Below are 18413 nucleotides of genomic sequence, written 5' to 3' on the forward strand. Positions count from 1 at the left end.
ATGCCTGGGGACATGGGGCAGGAGAAGGAAGAAGGAAGGACAGATTGGTGGAGGGGTGGGGGGTCAGAGGATCTGGTAGAGCCGGCCTGTCAGAGGCTGGCTGGTGGAGCCAGTCTGAGGGCCTCGCTGCTGATGTCACCAGTCCACGGCTTGGGATCCCGGGACCTCCCTGGGCAGGTGGAGCCTCGGGACCAGGCCCATGGGCCAGTTTCAATGGGCTGAGCCTGGCCTGGGCGGCATGAGAGCTGGCTAGACAAGGGTGTGGGTGGAAGGGGCTCCCTGTTATGCTGCCCTCAGGGTTTCTTGCCCAGGAAAAGAGGCCGGAAACCTGGTGTGGGATCCTGCAGATCAGGCATTCTCACCAAGGCCTTCCACTTACACCGCAGCTTCAGCCCTGACAGATCCCCACCCCTCCCTAGCCCCCGCCCCATCCTTCATCCTCGATTTCTACAGTTCCTCGAAATGGTAAGGGTGCAGCCTGGCCTTCTTTCCGCCCCCTATCTCTGTAGACAGCCCCCAGAGGCCTGGCCTCTTATACCCTAGAGGGGGAATGGGGAACCAGCCTTCCCCTTTTTTCCAGCAGCTTGGCCCCGCCTTCCCCACTCATAAACCACTTATCGGCCCGCCCCCACACCTTCCACTCATACGTCGTCGTCGTCTGTTCAGTCCTGTCCATCCTGTCCTGTCCCGACCTGTTCCACCCCGGCTGCGGGACTCAGCACTGCTGTCGCCAACGCCGCTGGCAGGTGAGGGACTCCACTGGGTACTGTGGTGCTGAGCCCTGGCGTCGCTTCTGACCCTAACAAGGTGGGATGTGGGCCAGCCCCAGCCTGTGTCAGCCTCTGCGAGGCTGCCCCCTGACACCAAGCCTCTACTCTTGGCAGCACAATTCCCGCACCTACCTATAGCTCCCCGCTCCTCCGGCCCCTCAGCATGGGTGTTTGACCTTAGTGAGGAATGCCAAGGACCCCAAGCCCTGCAATGTCTTATTCCAGGAATCTTGGGTGGGTGGTTCTGCAAAGGAACAGGTCCTAGAAGCAGTCAGCTCCATGACTTCTAGACTGAGGAGCCAGCAGGTGGAGGGAATCGACCTGGAGTTGGTTTGTGCTGCTGGGTACAAGTGTCTACTCATTTCTGGGATGGTTGCTTGAGCAGGTTTCTGGATTGGTGGATGTCTGTCTATGTGAGGGTGAGAGGGAAAGACTTCTCTGCAGTGAGGGAGGTGTCCTAGGTGAGTCTGAAAGGAATCCCTGGGGAAAGTCTCTGGATGCATCTGGGGGAATCTCTGGCTCAAGATCAGATCACCTCAGTCATCTGGCTGGGACTGAATCAGTTCTCAGCATAGAGGGCTCCTGAGTAGGCCGACTGGGCATCCTCGGTACATCCTCTGGGTGATCAGAGAGCCACCCTGCCTTTTCCATACAGGCACAATGGACGGCCCTCGATCAGACATGGGCCGCTGGGGTGGGAACCCTTGGCAGCCCCCTGCCACACCTTCTCCAGAACCAGAGCCAGAGCCAGACCGACGTTCTCGCCGAGGGGGCCGTTCCTTCTGGGCTCGCTGCTGTAGCTGTTGCTCCTGTCGGAATAGGGCAGATGATGATTTGGGGCTTGAGCCCCATGGAGACCGGGGGTCTGGCTCCAGGGGTCGAAGACCTGACTCCCGCGGCTCAGACTCCCGCCAGCCTGGCTTCTACCGGATCAGTGGTGTAAACGCAGCTGGAGATGGCACCATCCGAGGTGAGGCCTGCCTGTCCACCTTAATGGCAGAGCAGAAGGACCTTAATGGGACCTGAGATTCATCGGGTATCTCTGAGGTTGTGGGAGGCTAATTATGGGGTCCTGGGCTCTGCATATGGTTTCACTGACCTGGAGCTGTGACGTTATAGAGGGCATGCTGGCGGTGACCGGTGTGGATCTGCTGAGTGCACGCTCAGAGCAGAATCGCCAAGAGCACCACACAGACGAGTTTGAGTATGACGAACTGATTGTGCGCCGTGGGCAGCCCTTCTGCATGGCCCTCCTCCTGTCTCGACCCTATGAGTCCTCTGATCATGTTGCCCTGGAGCTGTTCATCGGTCAGTGAGCCCTGCCGTGGAGAGGGTTAAGGCCCTAGACGGGGCAGGGGCCTCCCTGCCCTGGCATTAGGGTCAGAGGGGCTGCTTTAGGCCCTTCCTGCCTCCTCCCTCCTCACCTCTGCCAGACGGGGCAGGTGCGAAGGTGTGAGTGTGCCCTAGGAGTGCATCTCAGGGAGGGTCTTGGTGTCCCTGTGTTCCTCGGCTCATCGTCTTCAAGCCTTCAGGAGCATCTCTCTCAAAATACCTGTTCTTCAGGTGCTTGCTTCAACATCTCCTTCGGTGGTGCTGCCTCTGGGTCTCTCTGGGTCTGCTTTCCTTCCCCAGAGTGTGGCCAGCTCACTCTGCTCTCTCTGCACTGTCTGTCCCGCTCTGTGCCCCAGTTTCTCTAACCCCATGGCCTAGGGTAGGTGCCTCCCTAGCCACATTGCTTGGCAGCCATTGACTGCCCAGGCTGGTGATTAAGCTATTGCTGGGGGCAGGCGACTCCTCATATGCTTTGATTAGGGCCTAGCTTTGCCCACCCCAATCTCTAATTTCCCTGGTGCCACTACCACCTCCACTGGGGACACCCTGGGTTCTGGAAGCTGCAGCCCCAGGGAGTGCAGAGTTGGCCTTCAGGATCCAGCCGCGCTCTCATGTGGGGCGGGGCATCTGAACCCAGCCAGGGTGACTCTGCTTCTTCAGCCTAGGTGCTGGGACAGTCAGGCAGGCCGACAGTGACAGTGGTCTGGTCTCTTCTGTCCACCTCTAGTTCAGTGTCAGGAGAACAGGTTCGGGATGTTGGACTAGGGCTCTCCCCTGCCATCCATACAAACACTGGGCGGGGACAGAGCTGCTCTCAGAGAGACTTTCACAGACTAAGGTGATGGCCCAACACAGGGACGCACACACAATGGCTCATACACATTCTGGGTGGGGCTGGAAGAAGCCCAGGGCTCCAGCTCCCCTTCTCAGGGAGGCCTTCCCAGCTAATTGCTGCTTCTCCCACTCCAGGAAACAACCCTGAGGTGGGCAAGGGCACCCACGTGGTCATTCCAGTGGGCAAAGGGGGCAGTGCAGGCTGGAAGGCCCAGGTGACCAAGGCCAGTGGGCAAACTCTGACCCTACGGGTCCACATCTCCCCCAACGCCATCATCGGCAAGTTTCAACTCACGGTCCGCACACGCTCAAAGGCTGGCGAGTTCCTGCTGCCCTTTGACCCCCACATTGAGATCTACATCCTCTTCAATCCCTGGTGCCCAGGTGAGCTTGCTGGAGTCAGGAGCAGGGGATGGGCAGAAGGGGAGGTCAGGGCTTCTTTTCCTAGGATCCAGCTAGATGCCAGGTGCCTGGACCTCAGAGAAACCAGCCTTCTATTGTCCATGTGAGGGGACTTAGATGCAATGTAGAAAGGTGGCTGGCCCAAGGCCACACAGCCTCACCTCTCCTGGCAAATGGCGCTGGTTACAGCCACCTCTTTTATGGTGAGCTTCCTCCCACCATCTCTGTCACCATCCCTCTGTCCTTCGTGGGAGCAGTGCTGCCAGGCTAGAGATATCCTCGCTCTTTCTCTGTGCACTTGGTCTTGCAGAATTGGCCCAGGGGCAGATGGGGCCCAGGTAGAGAGCTGAGGGGACTAAGCATCTGTGTTTTGGGGATACAGAGGACATCGTGTATGTGGACCATGAAGATTGGCGGCAGGAGTACGTGCTTAATGAATCTGGGAGAATTTACTACGGGACTGAAGCACAGATTGGCGAGCGGACCTGGAACTATGGCCAGGTGGGGCTAACCAGGGCCATGGTGCACTCGGGAGCAGGAGGCAGGTGGGGTGGGGTAGGAGAGCAGGCACTGGCTCCAGGGTCACCCTCTGCCCTAACTCCCTCCAGTTTGACCATGGGGTGCTGGATGCCTGCCTGTACATCCTGGACCGGCGGGGAATGCCATACGGAGGCCGTGGGGACCCAGTCAGTGTCTCCCGCGTCATCTCTGCTATGGTGAGCACATTGATGTCTGAGCCCTACTGTGTGTCCACTTCCTGCCTCCCCTGCCTGCTGCTCCTGTCCTTTCTGATTTCCCCAGGACTCCAGCCCTGTCCCTGCCTTTGCAAAGGATACTGTGGGAAGGGGTCTCCCTCCTCCTCTTCCCTCCTTTCCTGCCCCCCACCCCACCCAACCCTGGCTCTTATCCCAGCTGTAGTGGAATGTAGGGCCCAGCCCTAAACTTGGCACACCCAGGATTCACATTCCTGTGTCAGACCAGCAGCGGGGGGAAGGAGGGCTCAGGCTGCCAGCGAGATTTGGAGGCATTTAAGAGTGAGGGGCTACTGAGGGATCAGGGGCTGGGCTGGGGACACATGGCAGGTGTGAGCCTCCCACCCACCCCATGCACCCCACCCTTTCCTGGGCAGGTGAACTCCTTGGATGACAACGGGGTCCTGATTGGGAACTGGTCTGGCGATTACTCCCGAGGCACCAACCCATCAGCGTGGGTGGGCAGCGTGGAGATCCTCCTCAGCTACCTACGCACAGGCTCTTCTGTGCCCTATGGCCAGTGTTGGGTCTTCGCTGGTGTGACCACCACAGGTAAGGGACAGACTGGGACTGAGGCACCTAGGCCCTACAAAGAGGAGGCGGCCAACCCCACTGTGCACACAGTGTAAGGGCAGGTCGGGGAAGGAGGTGGTAGATGATAGGCTGGCCTTAATTATCATTCCTCAGTGTTAACTACCTAGAGAGGCTAAAGGGAGAGGAGGGAGAAGGGACAGGCTGGCGTCCTGGCTTGCCCTAGCCCCCAGTGCTCCCTGGCCCAAAGGCTTCCTGACCCACCTTGGCAACCCCAGTTGCCTGGTCTGCCTGATGCCTCTCTTGTTCCCATCCCTGCCCTGGCCCTGGGCTCTGAGCCCCAACCCTGGCTCCTCCACAGTGCTGCGCTGCCTCGGCTTAGCCGCCCGCACCATCACCAACTTCAACTCAGCACATGACACAGACACATCCCTCACCATGGACATCTACTTTGATGAGAACATGAAGCCTCTGGAGCACCTGAACCGTGATTCTGTTTGGTGAGGCCGGGGCCGGGGCTGGTCTGGGGCTGGGGCTGGGCTGCCCATCCCTGCCAAGGAACAGAAACCAGGGCCTGGACTGGAAACCAAGGAGGCATTTCAGGGCTGGGGGACTGTGTCCGGATGGGTGCTCAGACCCAGCCCTCTGTGCGGTTCATGCAGGAATTTCCATGTGTGGAACGACTGCTGGATGAAGAGGCCGGATCTGCCCTCGGGCTTTGATGGGTGGCAGGTGGTGGACGCCACACCCCAGGAGACCAGCAGTGGTGAGGCAGAGCTCTGCCTGGTTCCTGTTCCCCACCCTGGCCCCCTCTCCATCTCCCCAACCTTGGTAACAAACTAAGTGTCCACATGGCTGGAAGATTTAAGAGAATTTAGTAAGAAGTTTCCCTTCTCCAACTAATCTACTATTCTCATTTGCTTTTTTTTACTTACATATCCTGGAGGTAACTAATTAAAGGGCCCTTTATTTATATATTTTTTACAGTTTAAAAAGTCATTATTATAAGAAATACATGCTTGGAAGGAAAAGGTAAGTATAGAATTTAATAATATAAAATGTGAAAAGTTCCCTATTCTCTCTCAGGAGGTTTTCGTTTTAAGTACATGTCTAGGTCCCATCCCAGACCTCACACATTACAGAGATTACAGAGATTACAGAGATAATGTCTAGGATTCTGTATTTTCAAAAGTTCTGGTGATGCTGAAGATCAGCTGAGTTTGGGACCCACTCCAGGCCCTTGTGGAACACCTGGGAAACAGTGGCCCAGAGAGGTGGAATGACTTTCTCTAGGGCACAAAGCATTGGGTCACTAGCAGAGCAAATCCGGTTCCTGATTCCTTCCCTTTTTGACACCCATTCTTGCTTTCATTCTCTCCTGTCTGTTCCATTGCTCATTATGAGTTTCATTTCATGTACAGTATAGAAAAAGTTAGGGTTTGGATAGGTTCAAAAAAGAAAATAGGCCTTGTAATCCAGCCCTAAGAGATCACCACTGATGACATAATCTACTAGTCTCTTTTCCACAGTACATGTTTCTGCAAAAACTAGCCCTGCCATACACTCTGTTCTCAAACAGGTCCCTCCTGCACTTTCCTACCTAACCACTCCAACCCCAGGCAGCTGGGCCTGCCGCTCCTGCTGCCTTCCTGCCCACCTCTCCCTTCCTCACCCTGGGTCAGCAAGCCCCCTTCTGGCCTCTAGCCAGATCCCTCCCTCTCAATCTTTTCTCTGTAGGGTGCCCCTGAGTTGTGTAATCCAGCGATGCCTGCAATGATGGAACAGCCTGGCCCAGGACCCCGGGAGGTCTGAGTTCTGGCCCCCACTCTGGGAAGTGTGGAGTGGGCAGCAGGCAGGGGCTCTGGGGCCAGGCAGACCCGGGCTTGATTCCAGCTTGATCACTTATCAGATATGTCACCTTGGGAGGTTCTTTGCACCTTTGGGCTTTGGTGTTCTCATAAGTAATACAGGGATAATATATACCACAGAGAGTAGTTGGAAGAATTAAACACTAGCATGATATATTAGAGACTAACAGCATGCCTGGAACATAGCAGCTACTCCATATGTATTAGCTCCTTCCATCCTCTGTCTTTTGAGATCCTGACATTTACCTTACCTTACCTTGCTGAGCCTCAGTTTCCCCATCTGTAAAGAAGACCATAGTGCTAGGTGTTTTCTAAGATTCTTTCCTGTTAGATGGCCCTCACTTCCTGTTCTGTGTCCTTTCCTGCCAAGCCTCCTCCATGTCAGCCCATCTCCTCTAGAAAAGTCTCCTGAGCACAGTTAGGTCAGACTTTGTTTCCCACCAGCTTCCCACAGAGAATTCCCCAGCAGGCTAGGGAGCTAAGGGTTTGATCTGGATCTTTCAGGAATGGTGGCTGTGATGTCACTGCTCTCCCAGCCAGCAAGCAGAGCCATCCTGGGCTCTGGGTTTGTCTTGATGTAGGGTGGAGGGTTCTGACTTCTGGGGATCACAGACAGCCAATCTCCAGGTTCAGCCAGTGGAGGAAGAGTGAGCAATGACTTGGTTATAAGGCAGGCTTGTCCCATGTTTACTCCACCCCCAGCTGACGGAGGCCAAATGGAGCTGCACCCTTACTTCCTTTCCTTCCTGGGTTGGACCAGGTGGCAGCTGACCCTGAAGCAGTGGGCATTGGGCCTGGGTGGGTGGGCCTCTCCCGGGATCTGAGGGTCCCCCTGTGCCTCCTTGGATCTCTCACATCTCTACTTCCCTCACTCCCCTAGGCATCTTCTGCTGCGGCCCCTGCTCTGTGGAGTCCATCAAGAATGGCCTGGTCTACATGAAGTATGACACGCCCTTCATTTTTGCCGAGGTGAGGGCTGTGCTCCGGATGCCTCCTTGGGCATTCTGGACGGGCCAGAGCACTGGCTTTGTTTCTGGGTTCTCTGGTCCTGACTTTACCACTGACTGACTAGCTGTGTGTTCTTGGGCAAGTCATTCATTCTATGATATGATTTTCAGTTTTCTTAACTGTAAAAGGGGGATAATAATGGCTGCCATGCTTTCTGTACTCAGGATCAAAAGACATAATGGGTATGAAACTGCTTTATAAATTGTAAAGTCATCAGATGAGCCTAAGGGATTACTGTTATTAATACCAAAGAGCGCTGCAAGGAGGCTCCTGACCTGCTCTCTGACCTCATCTGGCCTAGCTTGGAAAGTCTCCCAGTTTGGCTCTGCCAGGAAGCTCCCAGTCTTTGGATCAAGCGCTTCCTGTAGCTCCTAGGATCCTGAGAAAGCACCTAGGGGTCAGGCCCCCCTCAGACCCTCTGGCTCACTCATTCCTGGCTCACAGCCTTCACACTACCCCAACAGGTGAACAGTGACAAGGTTTACTGGCAGCGGCAGGACGATGGCAGCTTCAAGATTGTGTATGTGGAGGAGAAGGCCATTGGCACGCTCATCGTCACAAAGGCCATTGGCTCCAACATGCGGGAGGATGTCACCCATATCTATAAGCACCCAGAAGGTACCATTCCCCCAGCCTGGTCAGCTGCAGTCCATGCCAGTGTTCTCCCTGTGGGCTTGCCCAGCCTAGCAGTTGCTGTAACTTCACCCATGACCCTCAACCCCCAGGCTCAGAAGCAGAGCGGAAGGCAGTGGAAACAGCAGCCTCCCACGGCAGCAAACCCAGCGTGTATGCCAACCGGGACTCTGCTGAGGATGTGGCCATGCAGGTGGAGGCACAGGATGCAGTGATGGGGCAGGACCTGACGGTCTGTGTGGTGCTGACCAATCGTGGCAGCAGCCAGCGCACTGTGAAGCTGCACCTCTACCTCTCTGTCACCTTCTACACTGGCGTCACCGGGTCTGTCTTCAAGGAGAGCAAGAAGGAAGTGGTGCTGGCCCCGGGGGCCTGTAAGTGCCCCTTGCACAGCCCTGCCCCCTAGATGCCTGGGCCCACTGGGGCTGTGGACATGGAGACCCCACAAGGCCATGTTTGAGGAAGCAAACCTAGGTGACACTATGTGTCTCTTCCCCAGCGGAACGTGTATACATGCCTGTGGCCTACAAGGAATACCAGCCCCACCTTGTGGACCAGGGGGCCATGCTGCTCAACGTCTCAGGCCATGTCAAGGAGAACGGGCAGGTGCTGGCCAAGCAGCATACCTTCCGTCTGCGCACCCCAGATCTCTCTCTCACGGTGAGGGCAACATGCCAGGGCTTCAGGGATGGCCAGGGGTGGGAGGAAATTGGAGGGGAAGGCACTGAACAGAGAGGGGGATGGCCTGGCAAGCCCTTCCAGGAGAAGAAGTCAGGGGCTGCCTCTGGGCTCTTGGGCCTCCATTTCCTCATCTGTAAAATGAGATCTCATAGCCCTGATTCTATGGTGGCTTCAGTTGGGGAGTGGGTTGGCTTTCGTCCCTAGCTTTGTGGAGCCTTCTCTCAGAGGCAGATAGGTGGGAGGTTCTGATTCTAAGGAGTTTCTCCTTTCTGGAGGAGTGCACCATCCCCATGTAATTGGTCAGGGTCTCTGATGCGGGGGTGGGGCTCTTTTTCTCTCAGTTATTGGGGGCAGCTGTGGTTGGCCAGGAGTGCGAAGTACAGATTGTCTTCAAGAACCCCCTGCCTGTCACCCTCACCAATGTTGTCTTCCGGTTGGAGGGCTCCGGGTTACAGAGACCCAAGATCCTCAATGTCGGGTAAGTCTGGCCTCTCTCCTGGCCCCTGCCACTGTCCTTGCCTGTGTCCTGGGCTGCCCTGGGTCACAGCTTCACTTCCTTTCTCAGTCAGGACATGTATGGTCTGTCAGGACTCAACAAAGCTGCTTGGGGCCAGTCAGCAATCCCTCCTGCCACAGTTCAGTCCAACCAGTGCTTGAGGAGCTCTGCTGAGTGCTTGTTGCTGCGCTCTGGGTCCCTGCCCTGCCTCAGTGTCTCCGCCCTGCCTCACTGTCTCATTAGGGAACTACAGTTTCACATAGGGATCATTAGTAACTCATCACTAACATTGGCCCAACCCTCAGGAGTTGACCAGTCATTTTCAGGAATATTATCTTATTTGGATACCATTAAAACCCTTTTAAAGTACATTAGAGATCATCATGTGATTAAAAGCAAAGCTTTGGGATCCTAACGACTTAGATACAAGTCCCAGCTCCATCACTCACTGGCTATGTGCCCTTGGGCAAGTGACGTACTTCCTCTAAGCCTCAGTTTTCTCACCTGCTGAGTGGAGATGGCACCAGTACCTGGCTCTGAGGGTCATGGTAAGAAGTACATGAGATGATGTGGGTAAGGCCTGTTGCATAGTACTTGGCACAAAGGTAGTATTCTGTTGGTAGTTGTTTTTTTGATTATTACCACCATCGCCCCCACTTTACAGATGAAGAAGCTGGTGGCCATGCCTTCCAGTGTCTCACAGCATAACGGGCTCTCTGCCCTTCTTGCCTTGGGATCATGCACGGCTTTCAGGCCTGCTGTTTGGTTTGTGTCATGAGGACCAAGCAGCAGATCTGGAGGAGAGGGCCCCCTGCCTCAGGCCTTCATCTAGCTCACCTAGGTCTGAGCCTGGGCCCGGCAAGGCTCTGTGTCTAGTGAAAGCATGCACGGCCCTTGTGTTCCTAGGCTTATGCTGTCATTTCTAATGCAGACCCATGCATGGTGCCCTGTTCCCACCTAGGAACAGCACAGAGGGGAAGCCAAGAAGGCCAGAGGCTGACCTTTACAATGGGCTTTCTGGGGACAGGACAGGCATTGTCCTCATTTGACAAAGCATGCCTGAGGGAAAGCCCAGGTCCCTGGGGAGGGGATTGGTGGGGGGAGCAGTGTCCCCAACCCACCCTGCCCACTCTGCCCATCCTTCCTTCTGCCCTGTAGTGCCGTCACTTTTGCCAAATGTCAAAGCTGAGAAGGTTGCTGTCCTGATCTTTGCTGTAGCCTGGACCCAGGATGATGAGATGTTACAGGGAGGGCTTTCCCCTGTGGCCTTACATGGGCTTCTGGCAGCTGAAAGAGGGGAGCTTGGGGTCCCCAGGTGCTTGCCTTGCAGGTAGGCATCTCTCACGATGATGGAGGTCAGTTCCCCTGTTCTGAGGGATCCCCAGAGCTGGACTCTCCTCAGCAGCCTCTCCAGACCTTTGATTCTTGCCCCACCTGTGAGTTGGGAGAAGACCACTGGGCTGAGTGTTGAGATGCCCTGTTCCCTCCTAGAAACAGCACAGAGGGGCTGACCTTTAAAATTGGCTTTCTGGGGACAGGACAGGCATTATTCTCATTTGACAAAGCATGCCTGAGGGAAAGCCCAGGTCCTCTCTTCATCTTCAGGGCTTGTGTAAGTCTCCTGCCATTTAAAGGCGCCAGTCTTCCCACCAGTCACTGAGAAGCTTGAATGGTGGTTTCTCAAGCAGGTCGTCTTTGGACATTGTATGGCTCCCTCGAACAACTGAGAGCCCTTGGGGGAGATCCCTGGACTGTCAGTTTGGAGATATTAGATTCCAAGAAGATGGGTGTCACTTTGCTCTCATTTGCACATCAAAGGCTGTGGTATGGAACCCCATTATGACATAAGGTGTGCCACCCAACGCGGTGACTGGCTACTGAATAAACATGCCAGAACTAACTCCACCGGATGGCTGGTGTCACCACCAACCCAATCACCAGGGGAGGTTTGAAGTCTATTCCAAACCCCCAGAGCCTGAATCACATTCTCTAAAATATCCTTAGGGTGGCCTTCTAAGGGGGTGGATTTGACTTTGGGGAAACAGCCTAAAGTCATGTAGAGCTAAGACTAATAAGGTAGGTAAATGTTTCTCGCATAGGCAACATGGTTGAACAAGGATGTAATTGGAGAACAGTGCTAATTTGGACGTGTACTTTCTGGTGTCCTTGTCAGGGAGTTGATTTCATTACCTGTGCTCAGGTACAGGCATATGCCAGCTTTAGCAGCTGGGGTGCTCAGCTGAAACTCACAAACGGGAGTGTGACAAAGGTCTCACCTAACACTAAGCCTTGGCAGGGAGAGCTCTTGACATTCCTATCTGGAACCTGGAAAGCAATTTCTCTTGGAATTAATGTTATAAGTAAAGACTAGATTTGGAAGTAGTACAGTTCAGTTATAGCATGGATTAAATAGACCTGAAGGCTGGCCTGAGCCTAAATAACTTTTAACTTTTTTATCTGTGAAAAACTGAGCACAAATTAAAAGCACAGATTTGTAACCAGCTAGAGTGTAGCCTACCTGTTAAAATATAGCCTTAATTTCCAGTTACAGTATGATAGGAAGTCTAGAAATTAAGTCTATAACCTAACAAGTAGGCTATATATTCCCCTTGCCCCCCACTACTTCCCTCCTTCCTCGAGCTTGGAGGTGTTGTGAAGACCATCCGATCCCACCCCCTCATTTTACATTCATTTCCATTTCACAGATGACAGAGTAAGAGTCAGAGAAGTTCAGTAGCTTGTCCTAAACCAGACATCTAACAGTGGTTGAAGGAGAAGTACAGAACAGTTCAGGAGAGCCCCTTGGAAGCTAAGTGTATTGTCCCAAGGAGAGCTCATCCTTGAAGTTGGGGTGCTGGCTCATTCCCTTGAAGGACTGGTGTCTGCACAGGGTCCAGCTACAGAGAGGGTCCCCAGTGCAGGCTTGAACAGGTCCAGAGACAAAGGTTTCAGCAGAGGCAGGAAAGGACAGATGGTAACAGGTATGGGAAGATGTGATATAAACACAGCGTATAAAGTGCATATACAGATTGCTGGATTTGCTCAGATGGCAAGATTCATTTTCTTGAGCCCAGAAGGTGCTCAAAGGAGCCCTCACATGGTGTGAGCTGGGCCTGGAGGAGACACACAGGAGAGTTCATGGAACGGAAGGAGCACAGCGGGGCTTGTGGACAGGAGCAACGGTGGGGTATGATGAGGCCACGCAACAGGCAGGGCTGAGTCAGAGTGAGCCTGTGTGTCCGGTTAGGGAGCTTCCATCTCAACTTGGAAGCACGGAGGTAGCCAAGCCCTTGAAGGGTTTAATTTACCTCTGAGTGATTAAAGAATAGAATGGAAATAGAAGGCAAGTAGGCCAATTAGAAGGTTGGTAAAATTGTGATTCCCAGAGGAAATCTAGATTCCTGGTTTGGGACTAGATTCCAGAAGTTCATGAAGAAGGGAGAAAATGAACACATTGTAGTGTGTGCATGCTCATGGGTATGTCTCTCTCACACGCATGTGAGTGTATGTCAGTTTAAAGATGCAATTGTCTGTTTTTGGGAAGGACTTTCCTTTTTTTCTGAGATAACATCCTTCCAATGTTTTGGGGTATTAAAATGCCCCTTCTTTGGCAAAATGATTTGTAGCAGGGGTAATTAATTTTCTTCTACTCTCTTTCTTGACAAAACCAGAAGTATTTGGCAATACTGTGTTGAGCCCCCAAGTGTCATTTTGAAGTTTTCTTGGTCTTAGATATCCCAGAGGAGATGGGGACAGCTGGCCTGGTCAGGGCAGGAGTGCTGGCAGTGGAGAGGAGGGTGAGGCTGTGCAGCAGTCTTCATCCAGGTGTTTCTTCTCCCAGGGAGCCAGAGGGAGGAGTCCCAGGCAACAGGAAGATCTCCAGCTCAAGTGGCTGGGTGGGTGGCAGCTGATCTAGCTAGGTGGAGGCAGAGGGCCGAGGGCTCAGGCTTTATCCTGGTCATGGGTGTGGAGATTCCAGCTGAGCCCAGAAATGTCTGAAGGGCTCCACCTCCTGCTGCTTCTTTTCTGGCTGTCCCATAGGTCCTTACTCCCTACTCCTCCCCCAGTCACCCCAGGCCTATGACCCGGTCTCTGCCCACAGGGACATTGGGGGCAACGAGACAGTGACGCTGCGCCAGACCTTCGTGCCTGTCCGACCAGGCCCCCGCCAGCTCATCGCCAGCTTGGACAGCCCACAGCTCTCCCAGGTGCATGGTGTCATCCAGGTGGATGTGGCTCCAGCCCCTGGGGGTGGGGGCTTCCTTTCAGATGCTGGAGGCAACAGTCATGCAGGGGAGACCATCTCTATGGCATCTCGAGGTGGGGCTTAGCCCTGGGCCAGGAGCAATGGGACTGGACTCAGATAAGCAAGGACATTGCCTCAAGACAGGGGCTCACTGCAGAGTGGTTTCATGAGATAGGGGCTCAGGTTGGGAGGCCAGGGCACCTGGGGAGGGAGCCAATCTTGACTTGCACTGGCATCACAGATGCTAATAAACTCTTTTTTAATAAAGCTGCTGTTCTGTCCATCCATCAGTCCATGCGAGGCCAAGGACTGTGGACCCAGGAATGCATGTGGCATTTCTGGCACCCTGGGCTGAGAAGCTTGGTTGGCAGGTCAGTGATAGTGCCAGCTCAGCAGCTCTCAAGATAGGGCCTACTAAGGGACAGGACAGCCTCCAGTGTTAACCTGTCCAGCCTCTCCCAGTCCGAGGGTGCTCCTACTGACCATAGCCCTTTTGAAGCCCCTTGGAGTAGGAGGGGACTCCCCTCCTCTGTGGTACTCACTGAGAAGACAGGAACCTAAATGCCTTTTTTTGTAGGCACATGTTTGAGGTAGAAATAGGCTAGAGGACTTTCTAAGCAGCAAAAGCCACTTTGCAGTGCTTACTTTCAAATATCCTTGTCTAAGAATTTTTACAAAAGTAATACATGTTCAGTGTTGACTTAGAAAAATACAGAAAAATTGTAAAGAATAAAAATAACAATGTAAAGAAAAAAAAATCAACTACCACACTGTGCAGGAAAGAACTGTTAACATTGAGTTTCATATGGTGCTCTCCCCTTCAAGTAACCATGGTAAGCATTTTCCCACAGCATTAAATATGCTTTGAAAACACCTTGTTTAAGACTGGACAACAGTCTTGGCTTCCAACCCACCCTCCTGGTCTTCCTGCATCTCTGGCTACCCTTCTCAGTCTCCTCGGCTGGTACCTCTGCTTCTGCACCAGCAGGTGACTCAGGCCTCCAGCCAGGCTCCTTCTCATCCAGCTACACTCTGCCTAAGTGAGCTCAATCAGTCTCTTGGTTTTAAGGACCATTGATTTAAAAAACTATATGTTTTCCTGGAGCTTCAAACTCCTATACCTACTGCCTTCTCAGCTTCTCTACTGACTGTCTCACACACACCCCAGGTGTAGCTCATTCAGGATCAAACTCCTCACCTCCCTCCAGCAAATCCTCCTGGAGTCTCCCTATATCAGTAAATGGCAACTCCATCTTTCCATTTCTCAGGCCCAAAGTCTTGGGGTTACCCTTGATTCCTTTCACTCTCTTACATCCCACAACCAATCGATCATCAAATCTTGAGAGTTCTGTCTCCCACCCATATGTGTCCAGAATCTGACTGCTTCTCAACACCTCTACAGCTACCACCCTGCCAGAGCTGTCTTCATCTCTCACTGGGATTGCTGCCATGGCCCCCTAATCATTTTACCCACTGCCACTCTTGCACTGTGATCCTCTGTTCTTCACACAGCAGCCAGAATGAGCAGGTGAATCTGATTGTGTCAGTCCTCTGCTCAAAACCTTCTCCTGGCCTCCCCAAAAGCCAAAGTCCCTACAGAACTCTGTGACACAGCCTTCATGTCCCCTTTCTTCCCGAGGCTCAGTCCATTCATTCCCTGGCCCCTTCCCACCTGGACAGTGCCAGGCAAGCTCCTGCTCCAGCGCCTCTGCAAGGCTGTGTGCTCTTCCTGAGTTCTTCCCCAGATGTCTGCCTGGCTCGCCCCCTTATTCAGTGAGGTCTTCCCTACTAACCCGTTTTAAAACTGCAGCCACCTTCACACTCCCTATCCTTCTCTGTGCTTTATTTTACTCAGTAGCATGTATTACCATCTGACATTCTATATGTAGAATTCTTTTTATTATTCTCCGTACTGGTACTGCATCATCCTAGTCCAAGCCACCATTGAACTCCCAGCCCTGTCACTAGCCCTCCCCCTACCCTATCTGTTTGAAACTTGGCAGCCAGAGCAATGTTTTTAAATGTCAGCCAGATGGTGTCACTGATCTGCTCTCCCTCCACCCCACCACCACCAGTGGCTGCTCACCTCTTACAGAATACAGCCATGATTTCTTGGGCCCTCAGGACCCCGCAAAGGTGGCCCCCCTCCTCTTCTGGTCTCACCCCCTCCCTTTTGCCATGCTGTTTCACCTTTCTTGTTTCCACCTCAGGGCCTTTAGCTTTGCTGTTTCCCCTGCCTGGCACACTCTTCCCTTGATAACCACATGGCTGGCACCTTTCCTCCTTTGAGGGTTTTCTTCAAATATCACTTCCTTAATTAGACCTTTTCTGTTTAAATTACAACCCATTGCCCTCCTCACTACTTAATTTTTCTCCATAGCACTTATCCCCATACAACATACAAAATATTTTAACAATGTATTTGTTCATTGTGTCTCCCCTCCCCCTACCAGAATAGAAACTCCATGAGAGCAGTGATTTTTTGTCTGATTTGTTCCCTGCTGTATGCTCAGAATTTAGTGCACAGATATGCTCACTAAATACTTGCTGAATAAATAAGAATGTAGGCCCTAATCTATATTTAATAGCTCATGTCAGCTTCCTAACAACCTCATAAAGCAGGCTGTATTGTTATGCCCTCTCTACATGAAGAAACAGAGGCAAAAGGGTTAGGTTATTTGTCCAAAATCAGTTAGAAGTCCAGAATAGGATTGGAACCCGGTAGTCAGGTCACACAGCCTAAATTCTATCTCAGACTGACGTGGCCCCACTGAGTTCTCCATTCCACCCTCAAACTCTTCTTCCCCTGGTTTTTCCCATCCTGTTGGTACTATAATGACCCTGCTGTTCAAGCCCAAAAGGTACAAGTCACCCATCTCCTCCCTCTCCTCTCCTTCAATATTCAATCTATCAGCAAGTTTTAGCAGCTCTTCCTTCAAAATATACCCATACCTGTCCATCTCTCCACTGCACTGTCCCTGTGCTCTCCCTACAGAACCACCATAGCCTCCAGCCTCCAGATGCATTTCCACTCTTTTTTCCTGAATAACCCAATTTCTACATGGCCAGTGAGCTTTCTAAGCTCTAAATTAAAACCACACTAGTAGTCTCCTGTTTAAAACCTTCCAGCGCTTCCCTATCAACCTTGGAACAGCCAAGTCCTGCCCTCATCTGTCTGGCCCCACAAACCTCTCCACCCTTGTCTCCCCCACATGCCCTGGCCCTCTGTCTCAGCCTCAGGGGCCATCTGCTGCTCAGATTCACCAACCTTCCCCTTGGGACTTCCTTGTCCTTTTGGAGGAACACTCTTCCCCCAGGTCGCAGGCCAGCCCTCTCCTGTTATTCATGTCTTAGCTCACAAGCCACTTCCTCAGGGGGCTCTTCCCTGGCCATCAACCCAATTTGTTTTCCCGCCTCCCAGTCTCTTTAGTATCTCACCCTATTTTGTTTCATGTCCTCCCTAGCACTTAATGTTTAACATTTGCGGGCTTGTTTATTTATTAAACTCTGTCTCTTGCCTCTAAAACATGAGCTCCCTAAAAGTGAGACCTTACCTTAGACAAGGTGTATATTTTGCTCACACACCTGTCCCAGGTCCTAGAGCAGGACCTAGCACAGAACTACCCAAGAAATGTTTGCTACTTACTAATTTAAAAGCAACAATATGCAAAATGTGACTTTTAATTGCTCCTTGAATTTATGGGGCAAACTCCAGTGGTTGCAGTATATTTTTAATAAAAATTGAATGAATTCTGTCCCATAGATGTGACATAATTTATTTTATTAGTACCTCAGTCCTGGAAATTTAAGTCTTCCCAATGTTTTGCTATTACACACAGAGCTGTAATAAACATCCTTGTACAAGCACACCAATCTTTGTACTTGTTTTTTGTTACTTCTTTAAGATAACCCCCTTAGTTAATTATTGTGAGAATGATTAGATAAAAGGGATTGAGAGTGTATAAGGCTGTTGACACACTTTTTCATATTAGTTTTCAAAATGATTGAGCAGTATCTCTTTTTAGTGAACACCTGGGAGAAAATGTGAGAGCTTAAGATTTCTAACAACTTTGTAACTTGTTTCCCATATGCTCATTTTACCCTGGTCCCCTGTATTAACTGGAGCTGGAAAGTACTTGAAATTCTCAAAAAGAAATAGACAGTTGGGGAGGCAATGCTATTCTCCAAACAGCTGGAGACATTGAAACAAAAGTATGTTAAGCTCCTACTATGAGTTAAACTAAAACTGGGAGCTTCGTGGAGAACCTCTTTAATTCTCTGGAGGTGGACCTTTAGACTCTGTGTTGTCCCCACATGATCTGTTCTGGCCTTGGGCCTCTAGGTCCCCTCCCACTAGAATGTAAGCCCCATGTAGACAGGGACCTCATCTCTCTTTCCACTGAGTCATAGCCTGGGACACACAGTGGGCACTCAGTACATGGCTTTTGAATGGACGATGAACCAAATGGAGGGTGATGGGGAGTGTAGAAGATTTGGGAAGCAGCGGAGGATTGTGTTTTGGGGCCTCTGTGGGAAGAACACATGAAGGCTGACAGACCAGCTCTGGGAAAGAGAGAGATGGGCAGGGGAGCTGAGTACTACTGACCAGCAGGGCAGTCTCATCTCACTGGAACTGTACCACAGAAAACCACACTAGGGAAACCTATTTTATGCCTTTTTATATTTGCTTACATGAGGATTTACTTTCCATCATCCTTTTTTTTTTTTTAGTAAAGATGTGTTTTCAGTCTTGGTTTTAGGAAATCCACCAGAGTTGCCCTCTTAGTTGGTGCCCCTGGGCAGTGCTGAAGCAGTCTCCAAGTCTTGGTGACCTGTTTTGGTTTCCTGGGGCACCGGGTA

General features: G+C 52.1%; 1 protein-coding gene across 3 annotated transcripts; it reads left to right on the top strand.

Annotated features, from left to right (window-relative positions):
* Window positions 1-535: 535 nt before the first annotated feature.
* Window positions 536-17420, top strand: TGM1 (transglutaminase 1). 3 transcript variants are annotated; one of them, XM_036884522.2, is made up of 15 exons: window positions 536-746; window positions 1426-1740; window positions 1890-2078; window positions 3072-3320; window positions 3721-3839; window positions 3947-4054; window positions 4468-4642; window positions 4983-5121; window positions 5284-5387; window positions 7370-7458; window positions 7962-8115; window positions 8223-8504; window positions 8630-8790; window positions 9153-9289; window positions 13410-17420. In XM_036884522.2, the coding sequence occupies exons 1-15, from the start codon at window positions 551-553 to the stop codon at window positions 13636-13638; spliced, it is 2646 nt and encodes an 881-aa protein (XP_036740417.2). In that variant the 5' UTR covers window positions 536-550; the 3' UTR covers window positions 13639-17420. The 3 variants fall into 3 exon arrangements, with proteins under 3 accessions (XP_036740417.2, XP_057344525.1, XP_036740421.2); XM_036884526.2 differs by having other exon boundaries at window positions 647-807; XM_057488542.1 differs by lacking the exon at window positions 1890-2078.
* The last annotated feature ends 993 nt before the right edge of the window (window positions 17421-18413 follow it).

The sequence above is a fragment of the Manis pentadactyla genome, chromosome 11, assembly GCF_030020395.1.
Source record: "Manis pentadactyla isolate mManPen7 chromosome 11, mManPen7.hap1, whole genome shotgun sequence".
Lineage (NCBI taxonomy): Eukaryota > Metazoa > Chordata > Mammalia > Pholidota > Manidae > Manis > Manis pentadactyla.